The following is a 25,175-nucleotide window of genomic DNA, read 5'->3' on the forward strand; positions in this document are numbered from 1 at the left end:
GATGTGTGAAAATGTTTCATTGTCACAGTTCAGAACGCTGTGTAGTCCAAGACTAGGCTTGATTCCCTTCTGAGAAACCACCCCTTTATGTTGTAACAGATGAGAGTTGGTGGCGACTTACGTTTTTGACAATGACATTTATTTACTTTGTTTACACTTTCACGGTGCACAGTATTTACAGGTGTGCAGTTATTCATCCTTCAACTCTTCCGTCAGAAATGTCTGAACAGAGATGCAGAACAGAACAGTGTGGTATTCATTAACCCTTTAAACCACAGGCCTTTAACAAACAGTATTTTGTTACTGCTGGAGCACGACACGGTGGGGGCTGCTCCTCTTGGGACCACAAGCTTGTTCCTACAACACAGGCCATTGTGTTTATGTTAGGGTTAAGATGAGACATTGGGTAAGGTCATGGTTAGGGCAAGGAATATGTTTAGCGTTGGGTAGCGTATATTTAGATTAAGAATGAGGTTCAGGGTAAGGATTAATGTTTGTGTAATTACAGGGTTAGTTTGGTAAGGGTTAGGGTTAAAACAAGGTCATAGTTAGGGGAAGGTTGTGTTTGGGTTTTTTGTCTTTGCCCTTTTTAGATTTAAGGAGTCAATGAACATCAGAGTGTAAAGTCCTGGAACACACAGTCTGCCCTTCTTTACTCGTCCCTCCGTCCCTCCTCAGCAGAGGCGGCCGATGTCGTATTTGGTGCAGCCATGGTTACAGCACATTCCCGCGAGCCCCGTGGAGAAATGCCTCTTGTTTCTATCCGTGCGCGTGTCCGTGTCCCCATAGCGAGCTGAAGGAATCAGGGCGTTCAGCCAGGCTCTGTCTAGCACACCTACAAGCGCCTCGGAGCGGTTTGGCACTCGGCTTCGCTCGGATTGTTCTATTAAAGTTTGGGGAAGTTTGGTCTCCACTCGGCTTTGCTCGGCTCGCTCTCCCACAGCGTCTAGCAGCTCACTGAGAGAAGGGGAGGAGGAGGAGGAGAGGATGGAAGAAGACATGAAAGAGGGTTGCTGGCTGCTTTGGCTCCAGATGGAGTCTCCACTTCTGTCCGAAGGGTTTTGGAAGGAGGTCAACAGGAGAGGACCTGAGAGAAACCAGGGAGATATATATATAAACGCCATTAGTGTTGTTAAATACTTAAGATTAGTCTGTTACATAAACTATATGGCCATTCTTACAGTGAGTGATGTCAGCTATGACTTAGGTCACCATGCTGAATGCCAAGTATCAGCTAGAGGGGTGTAAAGCCCCCCACAACTGGGCTGGGGAACCCTACGAGGGTTCATTATTAACATAAATGGTTTTATATAGAGCCCTGAACAATTAAAGAAACACTTGCTTCCAAAAGTGATCTAAGACTGAACTGGAGCTGACCGTGGTGCTGAAACTACAAATAAAATCTCCATTTCAGCAAACCAGATTTTTCATCTTTATTTTAAAAGTCCTCTTTGGCTCTAAGAAAGTTCCTGGTTAGGAACAGTATTCCGATCAGAATTCAGAAAAAAAAGATGTGATTTTTGTAAAGATGATATGTCTGATATTCTGCCATCAGATGTTAGAGCACAAGCATCTCGGACCAAAACAAATGCTTCGTATTCATGCCTCCCCTCTCCCATCATGATTTCAACACTTACTACCATGGAGCTGATAATATTCACTAGAAATTCATGCTATTTCATACTGTTCATATGGACAACAGCTACACTGTGTGTGTGGTCAGAGTGGAAGTTAAATATTGCCATTCTGTGCTGGCATCAAGCCAGAATAACCACAGTGTCCGTGCCGATAAAAACAGACGTTCTGTACAATCAAAAGAATATTCTTTAGTTGATTTAAATTCAATTTTAGAAAGTACGGAAAAGAATGGAGAGTATTTACACACAACTCAGTGGTTTTCTTTACACATGAGCGATTTGGTTTATCCAAGATAATTTCTTTTATTTGGCCAGACTTGATCTATACTCACTGTTCCAAACAGCTCATTAAGGATATCAGAACTTGATTTACTCATGTTATTTGAACATATTCTTATGTGGGTACACCTCATTGTAGTAATGCAGTACTGAAACTGATCCTAAAACACTTTGAAACAGCCAATCCACCTAATATTGTGGAGAAAACCCACACAGTCACAGGGAGAACACAACACACACCACACAGATGGTAATCCATGTATCCATAACTGAGTAAACTGAGTTATTACTGTATTCTTTGTTTTAGTGTATTGTTTGTAAACTGTATTCTTTGTGTTTTAGTGTATTGTTTGTTAGCTGAGTTACTACTGTATTGTTTGTAAACGATTTTGTGTTTTTAGTGTATTGTTTGTAAACTGAGTTACTACTGTATTCTGTGTTTAGTGTATTGTTTGTAAACTATTCTTTGTGTTTTTAGTGTATTGTTTGTAAGCTGTATTCTCTTTTGTTGTAAAGAGATATTGTGTTGTTACACTGCAAGTTGTATTACTCACCGTCTCTTGGGGTTGTTTCTGAGTCCTGCTCCAGGCTCCTCCTCCACCTGGATCCTCCACAGGTGAAGATAACGGCTCTGATGAACTCTCTGCCGCATAGTTTCACCCCATAGTCCCTCTGCAGAGTTGCGTCAGTCACACACACCAAACACACCACCAGCACTACCGCCACAGAACACACACTCATACAGGAGCTGGCCATCAGACTCTTGCTCTGAGACACTGACTCTGTCACACACTCACTCTCTGATTCTGTGGCTTCCCTTCTGGGTGTCAGTCCTCTATTGCCCCCTTCTCCATGAGGGGCTACTTTTATACCCTCCCACTGGCCCCTGAACCACGTCAGCACTAACCCCCACCACCACCACACCATTACTCACCCTTCCTCAAGCTCAGTCCACAGTCCAATCAGCAGCAGACTTCCTCAGTAGTTAAGGTACATTGTATGTCCTCAAGATTTTTTTTTTTATTTTTATTTTTTTTTTTACAATTACAGCTGCTTTAAAGTCCACGCTCTGCTGGCACAGTACTGAGGGAAGACCAGGACCCTCTGGAGCAGCAGGGTATGACCTTAGAGTGACCACGCTCAATGCCAAGAAACTGCCAGAGAGGTATAAAGCCCCTCCGCTGGATAGAGATGCATTCTCTCGAGTGATGGAGCACCATTCGATACCTTTGGGATGAGTTAGTACCTGACTATAGTAATATTTGTCACTGAATGCCATCAAATCCTCAGAGAAATGTTCCAGCTTCTAGTTTTTCCAGAAGAGACTGTAGCTGCAGCAAAAAGGAGGACAAACTCCAGATTAATCTCCTCTACTTCAAGTCGTAAGAAGTGACTTTGCCGTTTAAAAAGGAGTTTTCTTCACTGATGAATAATAAAATCACAACCAGAGTCTGTTTTTACTCAAACACACGGGTTATATTTTTCTGTTCAGAGTCGTAACGTCCTAAACACATTATCAGCAACCTGTCTAATACATTTTAATCTTCAAACAATGTACATGAGCTGTTTTACTAACATTCATCGCAAGGTTTCAAAGCAGGGCAACGGATCTAGAGCAGACCTTCATCTGAAGGCACTGAAATTATACTAAAGTATGGATGAAATAAACAAATACCATAGGAATTATTTCAAATCACTGTCAATCTAATCCCCGCATTACTTCTCATTCTGAAACGCTAAGAAGTTTAATCAACCTCTTTCTCGTCATGTTTAATCACATATTAACTCAAATGTTGATTACACAAATCACAAACAAATCTGCATAGAAATGTGTGCGTTTCTGTTTGAGCAGTGGGTTGTGGCTGTACATTTACAGGTGAATTAACAACTGGAGTCAAGCTATCCGCACTTTGGAAACTGACGGTCAAGTCATCCGCGCTTCAAATCCGAATGCACGTATAGGCGCGTCATTACGGTTTTTCATTGCGGAGAACGCCACATCCGCTTTGGGACAGAGAGTCTGAAACCCGCGTTTGAGCAGCGATGTCTCTGTTACTAAATAAATGCACGCAATGCTAAAATGGACTAAAATTAACAAGCCATTAGGAATATATTTCACACAATCTTGAGTAAAGTAAAATATCAAATAAAAAACTGAAAAGTGGGGCATGAAATATTAACGCAAGGATAATATTATACGAATAATATTGCTCACCCCACTTTTCAGTTTTTTATTTGATATTTTATTTTATTCACGATTGTGTCCCACTTGTCCCACAATGGGACAGCCAAGAGGTCCCTGTTTAATGACAGTGGAATGGTTTAGGAATTATGGGTAATTTTTGAGAAATCCATATTGGTAGGTATTCAGTATAAATCCATGAGAATATTATACAGTGAGCTACCTGTGTTTAATGACAGTAAAATGTAATCTGTATTTCTACATGTCCACCAGGATTACTATTCAAAGCCAGTTAAGTGTTTATAGAAAAGTAAAAAATACGTAAATATATGAAATAATCAAAGCGTGTTTTGCCTCTTTAAAGTGATTTAAAACGAAATATATTCCTAATGGCTTGTTAATTTTAGCCCATTTAAGCATTGGGTGCATTTATTTAGTAACAGAGACATCGCTGCTCAAACGCGGGTTTCAGACTCTCTGTCCCAAAGCGGATGTGGCGTTCTCCGCAATGAAAAACCGTAATGACGCGCCTATACGTGCATTCGGATTTGAAGCGCGGATGACTTGACCGTCAGTTTCCAAAGTGCGGATAACTTGACTCCAGTAATTAACATAGGGTGACCAGATCTGAGACGGTAAAAAAGAGGACACGCCCCTCGCTGCCGTTGTATTCTTAGCTGAACCTATGTGTGCTTTTAGGTCCTTTACACCTTTATTTGCTACACAAAACATGGGAATTTCTTTTTTAATTCATCCGAGAACTTACATTTACGTTTCGGCATAGCTGCTCGAGATGAGGGTGGGTACATGAGCTTTGCCTGACGTAAACAAGGACTACTGACGTGCAGACTGACCAATTAAATGTTTACAGAGAAGGTTATCGACCAATAACGGTAGCTCTAGAGTCAGACCGTCCAATCAGAATATTTTAGGCTACTTCACCACGCCCCCCTTCTCACTCAAGTGAACCAATCGGAGTAGGGGAGGGCGGGACTAGTTTGTGAACGAAACTTCTCGAACTTCTATGTAAGCTCTAGAAAAACAAAATGCCGGACGTTTGTGAAATTCCGCTCGGACATTTTTTTAAGTCTAAAAAAGAGGACATGTCCGGGTAAAAGAGGACGTCTGGTCACACTAATTAACAGCTTACTTTTTTTTAAAATGCCATAAATATGCAAATATGTCTAGATACTGGTTTAAAGCTTAATATCATCATAATCAGAAATATTTTATATACGGACTGGATTTAACAAGCAATGGTCACCCGCAATATTTTACACTCACTGAGCATTCTCTCAGCTCCACTGACCACACAGAAGAGCTTTGGACCTGCACAACTACAGACTGTAGTCCATCTGTTGCTCTGCATACTCTGTTTGCCCCTTTCACTCTGTTCTTCACTGGTCAGGACCGTCCTGTTTAGAGAAGACCAAGGTGAAAACGGGGGAACACAAAGTACACAGAGCGATGGGCTACAGGCTGTAGTTGTAGAACTACATGTGGTCCTGTGGTCAGTTGAACAGAGAGAATGGACAGCGAGTGTATAAATTTATTAGCTATCATTTTAAGCATTTTTGTTGGAATTAAAACAGATTTAAAAAACACTATTGCCTTTAAATATAAGTCAATAAAGTAACACTTTATTCTCAGTAAATTTGATCTTGAATTTTTGATACAGTATAAAGCGCCAGTGGATTTGTCAGATCATGCCAAAAATGGATACACAAGGTTTTGTAGCCAGAGCAACTTGCTAGAATTAAACAGAAGTGCTGGCCTCTGTTCTTGAGTAACAAACTGTCTTTGAGGTATAGAACACAGAACACATTTTCAGCCTTAAAGCAACTCTAGGTAGTATTTCTACCACTAAATTACAGCTTCAAAATCATTGTGATTCTTCACTGAGCTATAATAGGGAGAACAGGGCCTCTGTCTTTGCTACTCTGGGCTCAGCACTGCAGAAACTGCACTATGTATTTTCTAAAGGAGGGTAGGAAAACACCCCAACTCCCTCCCCATCTCCACCTTGATTTCAGGACAGTGCTGTAAAAGTGAATTACACCCTTCAACTGTAGGGGGAGCCCATGAGCAAACATACAAAACCTTACCTAGTGTTGCTTTAAATCCCCTGACAGTCGACACTAACCGAAACACAGAGTTATTGAGAGTAGAGGCTGGTGGCTGCTCCCCGCTGCGTAAAGACAAGGTCTGAGATTCAAGTATTGTATTCCTCTTACACTTTGGTTTAAAGTTGTGTAGGCATTTGCAGGTCCAAAAGTATCCAGACAGCACTCAATGTGCACCCACTGCTGACAGAGCTCACATAGCCTCCACAGATAAGCACAGACCAAACGAAAGGAAAGTTCTGGGGCAGAGAAATGAGTGTGGAATGTATAAAAGCTCCCCAGCACTGAGCTGTGGAGCACTTCTGTAAAGTACTGGGGCTCCATCCAATTCTTCAAAGTCTTCACAAAATGAAAGGCTCTTACTGCGGTAAAGAATAGAACAAACACTCTTTGAGTGCCCTTAATTTTAGAGGAAGTGCCTAACAAGCCTGTTTCCATAGGTCAGTTCATATTTGTGTTTTGGGGAAATGCAAACCAAAAGTTAATCAAATTTTAATCACTTTTAATCATTTTACTCTTTTTATGTAATTGTTTAATTGGACTTTTACAATTTTATTCTGGCTGTTTTTTTTAATTGCTTCTGTATGAAAGGTGCTCTACAAATAAACGTGCCTTGCCTAAAAAAGACCTCTGAAAGCAACCCTACATCATTTGTCATCTCCTTAATGATTCCTCAAAAATAATTCTCGTAATTTAAAAACTGTTATGAATTAATGATTACATTTGGTTGTGATCATGTTTTACACTAAAAGACAAATTATAATCAAACTGGAACACAATCGGCGTTGCTCTCTGGGAGGGTAGGGTGGCCTCCGTCACACTCCCTCTCCCTGTTTGTGATGGCAGCTCACACTGGGGTCTGGACAGTTTGCAGTGTCTGGGAAATGTGGCAAAAACTTGGGATAAACACAATAGAAAATTACAAAATACAAAAACCTTAACTGTGTCAGTGGGTTTAATTCTACGAGGGACGTGACTAAGAGAAATGTTCAAAATTATTTTAATATGTCAGTGTAAGGTTTAACCTCATTTTATTTGAAAAATAAAATAAAGAAAGTGGACGGTCTTCAGATCCTGGGGGTGCCAGGGGAGTGGGGGTCGCCATTTGATGTAGTGAACTGCACGGAAAATGCCACGACTATAGTTCTGTAACTGTTCATAAACAAACTTTAAGCCACATCTTTCATTCGTGTGATTCCCCAAACTGAATGCAGTGTGGGTTTTCTTACATATTCTTTCCTACAGATTTCTAAAGGACAGTGAAGTATTAAAGGAAGGTCATAAGACACGTGTTTGAAGCCTTCTGCTATTTTTCTAACCGCCGGAAATCACAAGAAAAGATGTTGGAGTATTTCTTTAAAGGAGCAGGCAGTCATTTTCTCCAAAACTGCTTCTTCATGTTATTATACAGCAGCTAATATACTGACACGTATTGGCCTGGAGTGTCAGAGCTTCTGTTTCTAACGTGGCTCACACTCTGTGGAGCAAAATCAGCTCAATTCACAAACTATAAAGCAACTTGTCTCTTCAACTTATAGAATTATTTACAATGAATCCCTTTCAATAATCTCACCTATTACTGTTTAGAGGTAAAATCACTGACTGCTCCTTTAAGTGTAGTGCTGCTTTAGTAATGATCTGAGGGCCATTGAGGGTTCATGCTGTGGTGTGACAGGACCGTATTCATGTGTCTTTGACTGTTACTGGCTGACACTGAACCAGAAAAGTTTGAGGCTGAGGGTTCCTTATTTCTCTGGCAGAGGTGGCAGGTGATATTTGGCTCTTCGTACTTTCTCAATGCCCTCAAACGTGGGCGTTCCATGGGGTAAACTCAGACGATCGGCTTCGGACACCATGATGCTCTCTGCTTCGTCTGTAAACACAATCAAGAAGGTACAGAAAACACACATCACCACTTAAAAGATCACAATCCCTGGTCACAGTGGTAATAATACTGATTATGGAGAGTTTCGGCTCTTCTGGGAAGACTATACGCGAGGTGACGTAACACTGCTCTGACGATTGGACCATATTCAGTTACACAAACATTACATTAGTGAGGTCAGGTCCTCTTCAGCATTGGCCTGTGGTTTAAAAGCATGGTGACCATGTGCAGCTGTTAATGAGCGTCCCATTCTATGAGTCAATGCTTTTCTATACACACTGTGACAGAAACGCTGGGTTTTAGTCACTTTCTCTTTGTCTTCTTTGTTCTTCTTTTCACTCAATTTAATCAGTACCCTTATCTCTCCATGCACAATGTGTTTGTTTTGCTCCGTTTAACCTTGTCTTTGCACTCTCACATAAACACGGGTCCAGCGTTGTGGCTGGAGAGACTCCGAGGAGGTGGCGGGACCACTCTGAATCGCCTACTGTCTACGCAAGACACCGCACAACATCAGAAGACAAGACTAGTGTGCGTGGGTTGGTAGGAGCTCCAGATCCCACAATTAATGTGTTCATACGCTCAAAAATGTCCCCTTTAAACCATCAGACAGGAACCCATGACTCATGAGGTGATTACTGATCGAATAGAAGCAGTCTCTGGACTTCAAACCTGGATGATTAATCCTAAATAAAGCTGGAATCCTGGAATCGACCGGTGATCACAGGCTGAAGGTGAAGGGAAAAAAGGGAAACCCCATAGGTACAGACTGAATAAGGACAAACAAACAGTAATGAGTGGAAAGTGATAAATAAACACATATAAATCACAGTTTAAAGCCTCTCAGGACCTCTATCAACTTGCTGTGCCCTGGAAAGAATAAAGTTGAGACTGGACTGGAATTACGAATGGAAGAAAAGCCTTGAAAGTTTTCAGAATCGAGAGCTTGGAGCACTTTACACTGATTCATAAAGGTGCTGATTGAATTAATTACATGGTGCGCTGTCTGGAGGAAGTTAAAAACCTCTTATTATAATATTATCATAAACATAATTGAACGCCAAGTCGTCAGCAGAAGAGAACAAGACTGATGCTATTCCCCATTTATTCTCACACCACTTTGTGTCGTTTCCAGAAACCAGACGTTAGCAGGTGGCACTCGAAGGTAAAGTTGGCGACACTTTTTCCACAGCCACTGAACTGTGTCAGACGTGAACTTGATGTCAAACCAGGCGCATGAGCCTCTAAGATGTAGGAAACAGTATACTTCACTGTGTTTTGTTATTTGAGAAGAGAAATAAAGATGATGATGTGGTGTGTGTGGTGTTTCTACCTCTCATGCGGTGGATGAGGGTTCCGTAAGCCATGTCCAGCTGATAGGCCAGAATCATACTGAGCGGCACCACGGGCACAAACAGACCAGGCTTCCTCCTCTTCACGGCTCTGCGGACGGAACCATCGCATCAGACACCGCTACTGCATTTAAGGCCCTCACTCTCTTAACGCCTCTGGAGGCTGCCACGGTTTTTGTAACGAATTTTACAAAGGGGCTTAAATATAACAAAGAAAAGCACACGGTACATGCTCCAACTCCTTCAAATTACCCACAATCCTTCACACAGTATGAAACCCTTTGAGAAATGGTGAAAACACCCAGATGTGGGTGAGATGTTTATAACGTAAACATAAATCAAGACAAAAATTTTTTTATTGTTATTATTCCAGCAAAATGAAAAAAATGTAAAGATATAGTGAAAAATATGAGAAACCTTTAACTGTAAACTTTAAAGGCTAAAGTAAAGAGTAAATGGAAAATACCCGAGTTATAATTCATTGCAAAATTTAAGATTCATTTTCCTTGAGTATAATTATCACTGTAATTATCATTCATGGTTTTATTTCACAAATGTATATAACGTAAGAAAAATAATATAAATTATATAAAAAAATATATATATAATATTTTTTCTTTTGTGTGTTTGTGAAAAAGAAAGAGAGAGAGACAGAGAGAGTGAGAGGTAGAGAGAGAGTGAGAGGTAGAGAGAGAGTGAGAGACAGACAGAGAGAGAGAGAGTGTGTGAAAGAAACAGAGAGAGTGAGAGAGACAGAGAGAGAGAGAGAGAAAGAAAGAGAGTAAGAGTGTGAGAGAGTGTGTGTGAGACAGAGAGAGAGGGAGGTAGAGAGAGAGAGAAAGAAAGAGAGTAAGAGTGTGAGAGAGAGTGTGTGTGAGACAGAGAGAGAGGGAGGAATAGAGAGAGAAAGAGAGTAAGAATGTGAGAGAGTGTGTGTGTGAGACAGAGAGAGAGGGAGGTAGAGAGAGAGAAAGAAAGAGAGTAAGAGTGTGAGAGAGTGTGTGTGAGACAGAGAGAGAGGGAGGTAGAGAGAGAGAGAAAGAAAGAGAGTAAGAGTGTGAGAGAGAGTGTGTGTGAGACAGAGAGAGAGGGAGGTAGAGAGAGAGAAAGAAAGAGAGTAAGAGTGTGAGAGAGTGTGTGTGAGACAGAGAGAGAGGGAGGTAGAGAGAGAGAAAGAAAGAGAGTAAGAGTGTGAGAGAGAGAGTGTGTGAGACAGAGAGAGAGGGAGGTAGAGAGAGAGAAAGAAAGAGAGTAAGAGTGTGAGAGAGAGAGTGTGTGAGACAGAGAGAGAGGGAGGTAGAGAGAGAGAAAGAAAGAGAGTAAGAGTGTGAGAGAGAGAGTGTGTGAGACAGAGAGAGAGGGAGGTAGAGAGAGAAAGAAAGAGAGTAAGAGTGTGAGAGAGAGTGTGTGTGAGACAGAGAGAGAGAGAAAGAGAGTAAGAGTGTGAGAGAGAGAGTGTGTGTGAGACAGAGAGAGAGGGAGAAAGAGTGAGTGAGTTTTTATCTATTCATTGTATTTTTATATATTTTTTATAGTAATTAATTATCATTTGCTTAAATAATCGATTAATTGTTTTTTTCAAAATATATAAAAAATATATGTTCAGTGTAATTTTATGTGCTTTGGCAACATTGTTACTGAAACAGTCACGCCAATAAAGCCAAGCTGAATTGAATTGTGTGTGAGAGAGAGTGAATGAGAGACAGAGAGAGAGAGTGAGTGAGAGAGAGTGAATGAGTGACACTGACCCTACAGTGAGGCCGAGGGCAGCCAGTCCGAAGAAGGTTCCGTAGTATTTGATGAATTCTCGGGACCAGGCGATCTGCATGGCCATCTGCCGCTCACGCATTTCATTCTGCATCAGGATCTGACGCTCCATCTACACACACACACACACGTCTCTATACACTGTCAGGATATAGAGTAACAACCCTTTAGGATGTTTGGTGGTTTTCTTCATAAATATAACTGTGGATTAATTTGAATCCAGTAAGGAACATAAAACCTGTGTAAAAAACGTAAGAAAACTCACCACACACTCAGCATTAAGAAGAAATTAAATGAGGTATGATTTACAGTAACATTTAGAAGACGTATTTACTTATTCTCATTGTGTTTTTGACGTAATAAATTAACACGACAGCTACTTATGTTTGTTTACCATTTCCCGAAATCAGTGTTAATCCCAGAATTACAGACTCTAACACCTGACAGTACTGAGCCACGGGGATTAAAACACAACACACAGAAGGCAGTGACATTTGTTGCAGAGAGACAGGGAGAAAATGAGTGAAAGAAAAAAAGACAGATAGAGAAGAGAGAGGTGTGATAAATAACTACACACCTGTGATCTCAGTGTTGCAGGGAGAGGGAGGTAGAAGGTGGAAGGAGATGAAGGGTGTGTGTGTGTGTGTGTGTGTGTGTAATACCCCTCAGCAGCAGTGAGCGGTAGATCAGAACAGGGATTAACAGAGGTGCAATATTTACATTTTAATTAGGTTTGAATTCACACTGTGTAACATAAGATTGACATTAATCCAGTGTTGATCTGCAGTTCATAATTTAATTGTGGACTGTGCATTGATTTGAAAGTTTCTCATGACCTTTTGGACATAGTGTGTTTGAAGGGGAGCTGCAGCTCCTCCACAGCAGCAATCCAGCGCTCAACACACGTCACTGAATCAAAAACACACGTCACACACCTAACCGGCCTTACACCGCCCCACGCCACACACACAGTACAATATATTAGTCATTATCTGACCTTTACCACACTGATATCACAGAAGGCTGCCGTATGCAAATGAACCTCAGACAATTCCCAAATTGTTTTATTGTGAGCTGTGAGACTAAACAAAGCCAAATGAGACTGTGTGGCTCTGAGGGTGAATCAAGGATATTCACAAGAGGAAACAAATGTTCCTGCAACAGCAAGGGGTCACTGTGTGTTACTCATGTGCTCGTTTTGTGAACACCTGCTCACACAGGGTTTCTGGAGAGTCATGGAGAATGATCTGGGACCTTTGTGACGAGCTGAAGTGGAGATTCTGACCCTACATCACAATATGACCTCATTAAAAACTCTCGTGGCTGAATGCCATCAACCCCTCACACCAGTGTTTCAACCCCTAGCGTAAAGCTTGGGAATACCTTCCAACTCATCCACAGACTTTTAATTAAGAGCTTTAAGTCACGATTGAATTATTCCCCCATTATTATTCCCATGAGACATTTAGCAGCGTGTTTCAGACCCATTCAGCCCTGGCGTTTGACCTGTAACGGGCCTCTGTCTGGATCTGGTTCTTTCTGAGCGGCTGATCTTTTGGCACCTCCGGGAATTAGCATGTCCTGTCTCTGGTTCGGACCGTTTCCTGTTTGCTAGCCAATGTCTCTGGATCCTGTTTCATCTCTGAACAATGAACAAAAGCTGGTAAAAGTCATTTTGAATCACAGGCGTGAGCTGAATGTTAACAGACTGTCACTGAGTGGAGACGTCTAACGGCGTGATGTTAACGGAAATTAAACTCACACTGAGTGCTGTAAATTATAGGCTGTTTCCCTGTCTCTAGAAAGTGTGCTTTTACTGAATCAGATGAGTGATTCGTTCTCATTTAATTCATTTCAACATCGCACTGATTACCTCAGAATAACACTTTCATTCAGATATCCTGACGTGACATGACTTTCGCCGAGACGGAGGGGAGAAACGGAAACAGGGATCTGTTGTCACATCTGTTTCGTGTCTCTAATAGTTATACATTATCTGTAATATGTAACATATTCACTGTAAAAGATGGACAGATGGGGTTTAAAGGACCCCTCTGTTTTAAATACAGCTACGTTTGGTACTTTGGTACTTTAAACCTCTCCATTCTCTCCGCTACATGCCTCTGGTCTTTAATAAGTAGTAACCAGTAACTATTACTTTTACAGTCACTACTTTCAAACGTTTCTGTACTGGAACTCAGATTCTGGAGGGTGGGGTGTGGTGACATCCCCCCCCCACACCCATGACCCCCACTCAAAAAGGGGGAAAACACAATTAGGTGTGCTAAACCACACACACACACACACACATCTATAAACGTTCTGTAGAGTTTTCTTTGATCAAACACAGTATTTTTAAAAATGGCTGTAAGAAACGTTAAAGTGTGGAGTAAACATGGGTTTGGAGTGTGAGCTGGAGAATGGATTTGTTTCGATTATGTCGATTAAACTGAATGCTTAAGTTAAACTACAGATAAAGAACGCAGGCTCTTTGTGTCCGTTGTGGTGAAGAGAGATCTACATCCCGACCCTCACCTATGGTCATGAGGGTAGTGACCGAAAGAGTTTGCGGGTACAAGCGGCTGAAATGAGTTTTCTCCGCAGGGCGTCTGGACTCTCCCTTAGAGACAGGGTTAGGAGCTCGGACGTCCGGGAGAGACTCGGAGTGGAGCTGATGCTCCTCCACGTCGAGAGGAGCCAGTTGAGGTGGTTCGGGCTTCTGGTCCTGACGCCTCCCTGGTGAGGTGTTTCAGACATGTCCAACAGGGAGAAGGCCCCGGGGAAGACCAAGAACACGCTGGAGAGACTACATGTCTCAACTGGCCTGGGAACGCCTCGGTATACCCCCAGAGGAGCTGGAGGCGGTGGCTGGGGAGAGGGAGGTCTGGGTTTCTTTGCTCCGACTGCTTCCCCCGCGACCTGGACCTGGATAAGCGGTGGATAATGGATGGATGAATGGATAAAGAGCGCAAGCACCTTATAAACAACAACAACACCACTGTCGCAGGCTAGAGCCAATGGAGCAGAATTGTCAGCACATTTCATCACATCACACTCACAGAGAGGAAACAAAACCAGAGAAAGGCAGGTCAGACACGTCTGTTTTGGGACGAAGATGGCGGTGAAACAACCTTCAGCCTCAGTTTTCACTGTTTCTCCATCACTGCTCGGATTAAAAGCACACACAGTTCTCTCACTGCTCCATTTCCATTCCTTTCTGTGCTAAAAGTAAGTGTTTAAAGTTGGATTTGCAGGATGTCCCACCACCAATGGAACTGGAAGCACATTTTAAGAGCAGAAACTTTGCTGTGCTGTTTCTTTTCCCGGCCCCTGTCCACAAACACTTTTCTATGTAATTTCTCTAGCGGAGGCAGTGTTTTTGATCTTTTCTCTCTGAAGAGAGATAACGGGAAATTTCTCCAAACATTAAAGCCCACTTTCCATATCACTGATTCGGGAAATCACAGTGATCCGCTGTTCTCTATGAAGTGTGATCCCACCCTGATGTTTGTAAAGTCTTTAATCCCATGTACAGCTCCTAATAATTACTAATTATCTCTTAATAATGAACAGTATCTTGTCGCATTCAGGCTGGGGAGCAAGGGACAATTAAGGGCAGAGGGAGGGACATTTCTCTGAGGGTTTGATTGCGTTCAGACATGAGAGGGTCAGCGAGTTGAGGTGCTGGTGTTGGACGATTAGCTCTGGATCATGAACATCACTCCAAATCTTCCCAAAAGTACTGGATGTAGCTCTATCATGGACGTCGTTAGACCTGCTTTAGGGGGCTGTAGCTGACTCTAAATGTTCTTTAGCCCCCAATTCTTTCATTCTCAACAACGTTTCTCTGTCCTGCATTGCTTTCTTGAGAGAATACACACAGATAGTGTTGTCAACCGTCCCGTAAAGTACCGTATGTGGAAACTAAAAGATGCGTTCCGCTTTGAACTGATACAGGACGCATTTTGTTTGAGATAGAAACATGCAGCTCTCTCTCAGCCGGCTCCTGAACAGAGAACACAATTTTAATTGGTCATCATCTTTATTTAGCCAATCAGCAGCCAGAATTATCTGTCCATCATTCAGTGTGCAGTGATGGAGTCACAGTCTCTTCTACAGTGGTTTGTTTTGCGGCGGCGCTGAGAGCAGCAGGTCAGAGCTGAAACACTGGGAAGTACAGCTCTGCTTTAGATAGAGCTAATGTTATCTTAGCTTCTCATGGCTTTGCTTAATCTGTACCTCGTCAAAGAAATTTGCTGCTCTAAGGCAATTACCCCAGACCCCCTGGTTAAATCTTAGACCCCCTATTTATCAGTCTCTATTGACGGCCCTGAGTTCCATCACTTCAGAGATCAAATTTTGCTGATGCCCTGCAGGACTAACAACAGGCACGGAGCATGGTGATCATGTGCAGCACCCCATTTTGTATCACTGACTCCAATTACTGTCCACAAAAGGGGTGTCTACAAAGTTTGGACACAGAACACAAGTTAAAGCTTGGAATGCCAGTGTCTGTGAACATTTAAGGAGCGATCTGAAATCGTCACAGTCCCTCGTGAGTCTGCACACGGTGGCTTTCGACCTCAGCCGCCACAGACAGATCCCTGGTCACTTTCAGTAATGATTATGAACTGCAAATGGAACCCCGATGGCCGCCGGTGCACCGATAACCTTCTGACCACCGCGGATTCTCATCTACAGGAACTCAGCCCTAAGCAGCTCCACCACGGCAACACTTCACCTTCAGCCAAATACACATCACTAAGCTTCGACAGCTCAAGGCCAAACCTCTCTGGACGTGGAGCGTAGAAGGAAGAGAGGACTGGGATGAGATGTGTAGTTAAGATAAGGACAGACTCCTCACCAGAGACTTTGTTGTTACCCTCTGTTTCTTTATTTAGGTTCATGAAGTCTGCCCTGGATCAGAGTAGCAGGAAAAGGCTGAAGGCAAGGGTGAATTCTTAGAAGGGTGTAGTGTAGAATATGGTGGTATGATGCAAAATGTGGGCTAGAAAGTTATGAACTCCCCCCACCACTGGGCTTTGCACCTGTGGAGCCTTGGTCTGTGACATCACAAATATGTATCAGATACTTTTCGAAATCCAAAACTAATCCACCAACAGTATCTGACCTCACTAATGCTCACATGGCTGAATGCAATCAGATCCTCACAGCAATGTTCTGGGATCTTGAGTTCGGACATCACAGGAAGGGGTGAGTCATCTGCCCCTTCAGGTATACAGCTGTTCCAAGGACAATGGTACAATGCTAAGGAAAATACATCCTGTTGAATGACAGTGACCTTCTCTAACCTTCAGTCCACCTTTACATCATGTTGTAATATTGTAACATTTAATAAACGAATAAAAAGAAGTCCCCTCAGTCCTCTGACAGGTGACACACACTTCAGCCCAGTCAGTCGTAACAGGGAAAACATGGAGAGATTGACTGAGAGAAATGGAGGTGATGATGTGGAAGTGGACCCGGTCAGTGGGAAGTTCACTGACATTTCTCCCGAAAAGGCCACAGTTAAAGATTTCCTGACCAATCCACTAACAGCAAATCAAACGAAACCGATGACACACAGCTGCCAGGAATCAGCGCCGTCTGACCACCCTCCAACAAGCTGCTAGAAAAAAAAAACTGTAACTTGTGACACATGCTGATGTTCTGTTCTTCCCACCAGGGAAAACCTTCACATCTCAGGGGACATGTTTTTAAAGCCCTATTCTGATCGGAATAACTTTACCCATGGACATGGAGTAAAGAATTTCTACCTCTCTAGAATATCTAGAGTATGTTGCAGCTTTAAACCGATCCAAACAGACTATTTCACTCATTTTATTTCCAGTCAGTCCAGCTTTAGGTAGGTTCTGTGAGCAACAGCTGCCTAAAGACGAGTTATGAACACTTGTCCTACTCATTGAGTTACCAATAAACCGTTTATAATATCAGTTAAAATAACCATATGAAGGATTAGCAAAGTTCTTTTGTCATCTTCTCGACCACTTTCTCTTATAGAGGACTTAAATATAAGGTCATTGGGGGTTGGATATTTTTGGTTGGTGGGCTGTTCTCAGAACATTAGTGACAGTCTTAAAACTCCAGTAGCACTGCTGTGTCTGATCCACACTGTGTGATGGCAATGCATGAACCAAGCAGCCACTCCCACTTTTCTTATCCAGTGTGAATCCACCATAATCATTACTGATGGGTTAAAACACCATTCCTCCAGCTCCCAACGGAAAACTAACCCCATGCTTATGGTTATGATTATGATTATGCGACAAAGATCAATAACAATCAGTTCAACCAATTGGCTCCAGGCAAAAGTTTCAGCAATCAGCTTCCATCAGTCACTCTCAACAAGTTTATGACCTCTTTCTCTCCTCTGACCTGAAGAAGAATGCATAAACATGTCCTCGAACACATCTGTCAGTGTTTTCGGATCGCCTGCTTACGCAGATCCAAACACACATTACATAATAACACCATCCCAACACCTACCCTCCAATTTACTCATTCATCGTGATGCCAGATAAAAGACCATCAGAGTCAACGTTCCTGAGAAAAGACATAACGATCACAGAGGAACCGCTGCCTCGCTCCCGTGAACAAAAAGATGTGACGTAAGTTTGTACACTGACTGAAGCGACACTGACTGAAGCAAACACACCGCTCTGTGACATCTTAATGGTAAATTAGACAGCCTGCCTCTGAGACCGTCGCTGATCATCTTTGTTCACTGAACGTCTGCGCTGGCAGATACCAATTTACATTTCCAGGTTAATGGTCACGGCAGGCGAAATCTGACCCGAGATGATTCATCAACAAGTGAAACTCATATTCCGGAAACTTTAGAAATATCCTTAAAAATGGTCAAGTTTAAGACTCTTCCAAACGAAGCACAACCTACAGTCCCAACACAACTGTTTCTTAATCGGATCTCTAGACCGTACTCCGATCTCAGAAAACTCAAGAGTGTGCTGTTTACACGACCACTTAAATAATCAGACAACTGCAACATTAGACTAAGAATGGATTATTAAGTGCATGTAAATGCACTGATGGTCAACGAGACTCTGCAATACATTTCAAAACTGTGACATTTTCTGTTTCCAATGGAATTTTAAATGCTTTCACCCTTTAATATTATTCTTTGTTGACCCTCTGGGGTTTGAGGCAACAGACGATTCTGGGGAACTACGGTTGTCTCTTTGTTTGTCTGTAAGTTTGTCTCAACGCTATTGACACCATCTTCTCAAGGAAAAGCTTAGGCACGGGGGAGCCCTCCTGTCCTGATGGAACGACGCCGGCTGGATATGCCATGGATGGATGGGAGAGGTGGCGCGTGGTTTGTCTGGCGCCTCTTTCCATTGAGGACATTGAGGATGTATACCTATTTGGATTTATGATCGTGGGATCTCAGGCGGTGCCCTGGTTTATCGGAAAATTAAAAGAGTTGAGTCAGTTGTAAACAGCCCAAGGAAACTGACCAACATGATTGGTGGGATGGGCAGAGCCGATGGCGCACAGACTGGGACTGTGAGTAGAAGCTTAGATTCCATCAAGGAGCAACTAACAGCTTTGAACTCCAAGATCGAACGTTTCGAAGACCAGAGCAAAAATGGAATTTTGAATCAGAGGGACTATTAGCTCAAATTTCAGCTCAGGTCTCTGATTCTAACAAGCTGAACTTTATCTGTTTTGGCTGCCCCTGCTCTCAGCGGCCTTGGCTGCTGATAATTCCAACTCCTCCAGAAGGAACGGTCGTCGTGGAGATCTGCTGCACCTCCCCTGTCTGAGCTGTGGGCTCAAGGACACGTGACTGCTACTACATTCTTGGACATTTTCACGAACTGAACCTGCCCCACCCCCCCCCCTTCCCCCTTCCCCCTTCCCCCTTCCCCCTATAAACACGCCTCCTACTGCTTTTGTCTACGTCACTGAAACTACTTGTGTGTGTTGCTTTGTGTGCTAAAGGTGTTGTTTTTTTTCCAAGATCACACACTATGCTTCTTTAAGGCATAGTCTATGACCTTCTTTTTTTACCACCACTTCCCTGTTGTAATCCAGCTGTTTCTTCTAACTGTAAGATGGCGTGGGGCACCTGCTGCCGTCGCGTCTGTTGCGCACATCTAACTCCTGTTTGGGTGAGTGGACAGACGGAAATGTAATTTCGCTGCAATGTTGTACTTGTATAACTTTGTATGTGACAATAAATTCAATTCAATTCAATTCAAGTTTTTATTCACTTTTTGAATTACCACAGAAACTCATTTTAGTAAAGTTTAGTTTTGTAGCACTTTCCATCTGCGTTTACTTTCACCCTCATGAATTTAGAGTCAATTCCACCTTTCAGGGGGAAAAAAAATGTATAAACATAGGAGGATGTTTCCTCACCATTTGCTGTTCTTCAGTCTGTTTGCGTTAGAAACCGGACGAATGTGTTTACGAAGCCCCAGTGTCTGTAAATGGAAAAACAAATACAACAAACAAGCAATGGGAGAAAAAATAAATCAAACAAGTCCCTCAGTCTGGTATGCTAGGCTTTCTCTCTCTGCCATGGTTCTTAGACATTGAAGTCACCTCCAAATGTTGAAAAGCATGAACTGGGATAAGGATGTTGTTCTATTCCGGCTCCATAGGTGGGTAATATTGCCTTATTTTCGCTGTGGATGGAACTGACTGTAAATTCGGGAGTGCATTTTCTTCATGAATTTAATCACAGACCGAATGTGCTACAAACTAAACAACTCGAGTAACAAATGAAAGTGAATAAAAACTTACAGACAGTTTTGGAGTGAATCACTACCCCCACTGCACCCCCCACCCCTTGCCCTGCAAACTGACCAGAGAGAGCGCCAATGATGAGAAAATATCCTCTGAACTTTCATAAAAGCCCTTATGAATATTGCCTTTAAACAAATTTGAGCTCCCTATTTTTCCATTTTGAAACATATGTAAATCAGTCTCAGCTCTGTTTGTAACGAGGCCGGGTTTGACCCAGAGCACTGTGAACAGAGATAATTCGGCCCTAAATCTGAAAGACTGAAGCCCAGTTTTGCGATATTTTTCTCTGGATGTGAGTCATGTACAATCTAACGTACAATAACCATATTTCTGTTAATTGGATGTGAGGGCTGTTCTTAGACCCTAGGGGCTTAACTATTATTGTGATACTGGCATTTGGAGCTCCAACATCACAGAACACTGCAGTATTCAAATGAGCCACCTAACGAACCTCCACAGCTTTGTAATTATCAGCATCTTGATGAGAGTTTGTTTCAATACCTCTGAGCATTCAGTAAATCTATAAAAACTATTCATATTTCATTCAAAATGATGCAGTACATTCTTTACCACGTCACATCAAGCGTTCACCGCCGCGTCTATAAAACTGTGTATCGCAACATGTAGCACTATAATCAAACTCATAATCAGCCCTCATTTGATGACTAACAATACCTTGAGAAATAAGAGAATGCACAATCTCGCCCTGGAGAAACTAATCACAGGCCTGGAACTGAGAAGCTGAATCACTGAGGATGACCTTAAACAAAGGCAAGACCAAACTCAATCTGCACATCCTCAGCGATCCATCAGGCTCCTATTAATGTTTATGTACCACATTTAAAGTGAGCAAACAGCTGCATCTTTACAGAATAAGCCTGTAATTTAAGGTGGATGAGGCCAGAAACAAAGCAGAAAACACACGCTCCCCTGCAGGCGAACATAAATCATTCAAGCATAAAATGAGGCCCTTCCAGTGGACAATAGTAGTGTTTCATAACGATTGCAATAAAACAAGCAGTTTACACCTCTCCTCTTCAGCTGGAGGCGAACGGAAATGCAGAAACTGTGGCATGATGAGGATGTTGGAGAATAGGAACGGTAGAAACTCTTAAAAGGCTGATATATTCACACAGTGTGTTGTGGAGCTGTGAAAGCGTATGGATTTTCATGTGTTTATGGTGCACTGACAGTATGGAAGTCTGTGTCTATTCTCAGCTGCCCTCTGGGTAAATAGGAGCTGAATCTGGGTGTGGAAGGATTGGCAAATACATGTCTGCAGTCTGACCGAGACGACACGGGGCAAAAAAAAGCTGGTAAGATGGTCATGACACGCCAAGCTGAAAACCGGAAACCAGGACAAAACTGTCACAGCTGATAATGGACACCTCGGTAACAAGGGCACACTGTGTCACTGATGTGAAGCACCTACCATTTGTGCCCTTTGTGCAGAATTTTGTTAAATGTGAGTGATTCCACAAGATCCTTTCCCTCCTAAAAGTGCTCTCAAAATCACTGTAAATACTTCTAATGTTTTTTTTAACCAAGAAGACAACAGGAACTTCCACTGTTTGCAGAAATTAACATTGTTTACTTTTATTAATGTGAAAACTAAGAGTGGGCAATCTTGCAAACGATCAATTAGTTCATCAATAAACACTCATGAAAGTATGTACATTCTGATGAAGGATTTACAAGACAGATATATTCATTCATTCATTATCTGTAACCCTTATTCAGTTCAGGGTCGCGGTGGGTCCAGAGTCTACCTGGAATCATTGGGCACAAGGCGGGAATACACCCTGGAGGGGGCGCCAGTCCTTCACAGGGCAACACACACACACACACACCTACACACACACACACTTTTGAGTTGCCAATTCACCTACCAACATGTGTTTTTGGACTGTGGGAGGAAACTGGAGCACCCGGAGGAAACCCACGCAGACGCAGGGAGAACACACCACACTCCTCACAGACAGTCACCCGGAGGACACCCACGCAGACACAGGGAGAACACACCACACTCCTCACAGACAGTCACCCGGAGGACACCCACGCAGACACAGGGAGAACACACCACAGTCCTCACAGACAGTCACCCGGAGGAAACCCACGCAGACACAGGGAGAACACACCACACTACTCAGACAGTCACCCGGAGGAAACCCACGCAGACACAGGGAGAACACACCACACTACTCAGACAGTCACCCGGAGGAAACCCACACAGACACAGGGAATCTACAGGATACTGAGCCTTGTTTTGTCCCTTGTCCTTTGGCCTTTGGCCTTTAGCCTTGTGCAAAAACTGTGTTTTTGCAGGTTCCTCTAGTTCTACTCCACTTCAGATCCACATTAGTCTCAATATTACTTCACAGGAAAGCTTCTCCAAATAATGTTCTGCATAATTAAAAACTTAACATATAAAAGACATTTTTGAGTAGTTTTGAAAACAGCTGTTCACAGATGGTGACAGGAGCCAGATGTCCAAATATTTAACACTTTTCAACACACTTCCCTCAACTACAACTCTTACATAAAAAGGCTATGAACACACAGCCTAATGTCTGAAACTTTTATTTACAGTTGTTCAAAGGTTAATTTTGGCTTGAAATGTTTGTATTTGCAAAGCACTTTCTGGAACTGGCTTGTAACTCTCACACACAAACACACACACACACACACACACACACACACACACACACACACACACACACAAGGACAAATGGAAATTAACCACAAGGGGCGTTATTTCTCACATATTATTCACATTTAAAAAACGCTCCACAAGGGGCTGCTTTTGTTTCACACAATGACACTTAAGCGTCCCTTTTTTTTAAAGCCACAGAGGCACATGCAGCGTGACATAAGACACAAAATAAATATTTTTATTTATATATATATTTTTAATTATCACTATATTATTATTATATATACATTTTAACAATGTTTTATTTTATTATCATGAGACATAACCTAAAAAAACTAAAAAGGTATATTCTGTTTTTTTTCTTATTTGAAATTACCATTAACTATTTAGTAATAAAATACACCTGCACATGTTCAAGAGTTTACCACTGCAGCTAAATATTTGGCAAATTCCAGCACAATAAATAAAAAAATAAATAAATAAATGCACTGCAGTATAAATATAGGAAATGCAGGATAAGCCTGATAACAGCATGTTAAAAGACAAAGGGTAGAGATATACTTGATGTTAATTACGCATTCACGTACGCAAAGTGCAGTACACGCATAAACGGTAGAGGGCAGTGCAGGCGATCAGCCGCATCACAATGGCGTAAAGTTTTGAAGAAGGCTGTGACAGAGCCAAATCTGCAATTACCCGTGTTGTTCTCTGGTCTGCCCTCTAGTGGACGCCTCCAGTTACAAGTGTAGCACATAGGCAAGTATGGAAACAGTTACCCTCAAGACGCAGGTGGTTGTCTATGAGAATGCATAGCCAAACAGCAAGTATATCTCTACCCAAATAGGTTTAACAACACAACTACAAAACCGTGAATGATACAATACAATGACTGCAGGATCAGCCTTTAAGAGTAGAGACATATTTGCTGTTTGGCCATTCATTCACATAGACAACCATAGACCGGCTGCATACTGCACCTTGGGCAGCCATGGCCTAATGGTTAGAGAAGAGGGCTTAGGACTGAAAGGTCATTGTTTCGACTGGGGGTGGCTGCTTGCCGCTCCGGGTGTGCATACACAGCCCCTAGTGTGTGTGTGTTCACTGCCACAGATGGGTTAAATGCGGAGGACACGTTTCGTTGTATATTCAACAATGACAAATAATTAATTTAATTTCCTTTTTCATATGCATATTGTTTATTTCCTGATAACATGCACAACCAACACACCGACACAGGATACGCGAGACTGCCATGATGTGCACATGAAAGCATAGTTAACAGCAAGTATATCTCTACCCTAACTACCACTGTTTACCTGCCAAAAACTAGCTTACAGGGAAGTCTTGTTCCATTATTATTTGCGTGCTGTATTAACTGATGTAAAGCCTCAAACAATAGAATCAGTTTTCATTCAGTTGTCATCATGGAAAATGTTTTGAGGCTGAAATTTTCTAGTTTACAATGTTCTTTTAAAAATAACGTTAGTAATTCGAGCCTCACAGCTTTGTACCTGTACTCGAGCGTTTAAGAGCATGAACTCCTGCTGCTTCTTCAGATTCTGGTCCATGGATTTGGAGAGTAAAAACCCCATCGTTCAGCTCAAACTGAAAGAAATAACAGCAAAGTAAGTATACTTGTTCTGTCATTCCATTAAATCTGAATAATGAGTTGCCAAATAAACACAAAATGCTGTTGCCTTTTTGCAGTGTTTACTGATTTATGAAAAAACAGTACTGACCATCTATGTAAACAATCGGGGTTCAAATATCACACACTGCCTTAGTCCTATAGATGGGTTCCAGAAAACCAGAGATTTTACTTTGAAATTAACTACTGAAAATGCATGGGAATTATATAAAACAGTATTAACCATTCACACACTTGTTTACATGCATTATTAAATTGTCTCCATACATTCCAGCATTTTCTACCCGCCTCTAAAAGTTTCTGCGGTGCTGAACCCAGAGGAGCAATGACACTGTTCTCCATATTACAGGTCATTGGAGCATCATAATGATATGAAGATGTAATTTTATAGTAGAAATACAACCTAATGCTGCTTTATATCCAGTATACAGGCTAAACTGTGATCCTATATTAATCTGTGCAGAGGTATGTTCTTTGAAAATTAAATATTTTCATGCACATAGAATCAAAAACAAATGTACTCTGAAACTTTAGATTTAGAGTCTTCAGGTTTATTACAGATGTATTACAGCTCCTGTAACATATTGGAAGTCTTACAGTAGTCAGAAAAGTGTGTAGCCATCTCCTTAAGCAGCTCTTGTGACTGTACCAGTGTAAACATAATTTTGAACATTTAAAAAAGGTAGAAAACTGAGTTTAAACGGCTAATTACCCACAATGTGACTTACCCTGTAAACCACGGTGTCAGGAAATAATGAGCTACCTCTACTCTTTTTCTAATTATTGTTTTTATTACACTGCAACACTGACACATGTAGTGTCCCGCCACACATCCGGTTCAGACCGGAATAGCTCC

General features: G+C 42.0%; 2 protein-coding genes across 3 annotated transcripts; both read right to left on the bottom strand.

Moving 5' to 3' along the window:
- Nucleotides 1-189: 189 nt before the first annotated feature.
- rln1 (relaxin 1) lies at nucleotides 190-2,763 on the bottom strand. Its single transcript, XM_066646563.1, has 2 exons — nucleotides 2,471-2,763; nucleotides 190-1,087 (listed from the first exon to the last, which is right to left on the bottom strand). The coding sequence occupies exons 1-2, from the start codon at nucleotides 2,670-2,672 to the stop codon at nucleotides 675-677; spliced, it is 615 nt and encodes a 204-aa protein (XP_066502660.1). The 5' UTR covers nucleotides 2,673-2,763; the 3' UTR covers nucleotides 190-674.
- Nucleotides 2,764-5,653: 2,890 nt separating this feature from the next.
- plgrkt (plasminogen receptor, C-terminal lysine transmembrane protein) lies at nucleotides 5,654-25,175 on the bottom strand. 2 transcript variants are annotated; one of them, XM_066646034.1, is made up of 5 exons: nucleotides 24,183-24,247; nucleotides 19,629-19,693; nucleotides 11,207-11,337; nucleotides 9,440-9,549; nucleotides 5,654-8,094 (listed from the first exon to the last, which is right to left on the bottom strand). In XM_066646034.1, the coding sequence occupies exons 2-5, from the start codon at nucleotides 19,629-19,631 to the stop codon at nucleotides 7,967-7,969; spliced, it is 372 nt and encodes a 123-aa protein (XP_066502131.1). In that variant the 5' UTR covers nucleotides 19,632-19,693; nucleotides 24,183-24,247; the 3' UTR covers nucleotides 5,654-7,966. The 2 variants fall into 2 exon arrangements, with proteins under 2 accessions (XP_066502131.1, XP_066502130.1); XM_066646033.1 differs by lacking the exon at nucleotides 19,629-19,693 and adding an exon at nucleotides 25,048-25,175 and having other exon boundaries at nucleotides 5,659-8,094; nucleotides 24,183-24,276.

This window comes from Hoplias malabaricus, chromosome 15, assembly GCF_029633855.1.
Source record: "Hoplias malabaricus isolate fHopMal1 chromosome 15, fHopMal1.hap1, whole genome shotgun sequence".
In the NCBI taxonomy this organism is placed as follows: domain Eukaryota; kingdom Metazoa; phylum Chordata; class Actinopteri; order Characiformes; family Erythrinidae; genus Hoplias; species Hoplias malabaricus.

Coding starts and splice junctions, on each gene's coding strand:
- rln1 (XM_066646563.1), bottom strand. CDS start 2,672: ATGGCCAGCTCCTGTATGAGTGTGTGTTCTGTGGCGGTAGTGCTGGTG. Junction 1,088..2,470: donor AGAAACAACCCCAAGAGACG/GTGAGTAATACA, acceptor GGTTTCTCTCAG/GTCCTCTCCTGTTGACCTCC.
- plgrkt (XM_066646033.1), bottom strand. CDS start 24,263: ATGGGGTTTTTACTCTCCAAATCCATGGACCAGAATCTGAAGAAGCAG. Junction 11,338..24,182: donor TCTTAAACGCTCGAGTACAG/GTACAAAGCTGT, acceptor GTGTGTGTGTAG/ATGGAGCGTCAGATCCTGAT. Junction 8,095..9,439: donor CCTCATCCACCGCATGAGAG/GTAGAAACACCA, acceptor TTGTGTTTACAG/ACGAAGCAGAGAGCATCATG.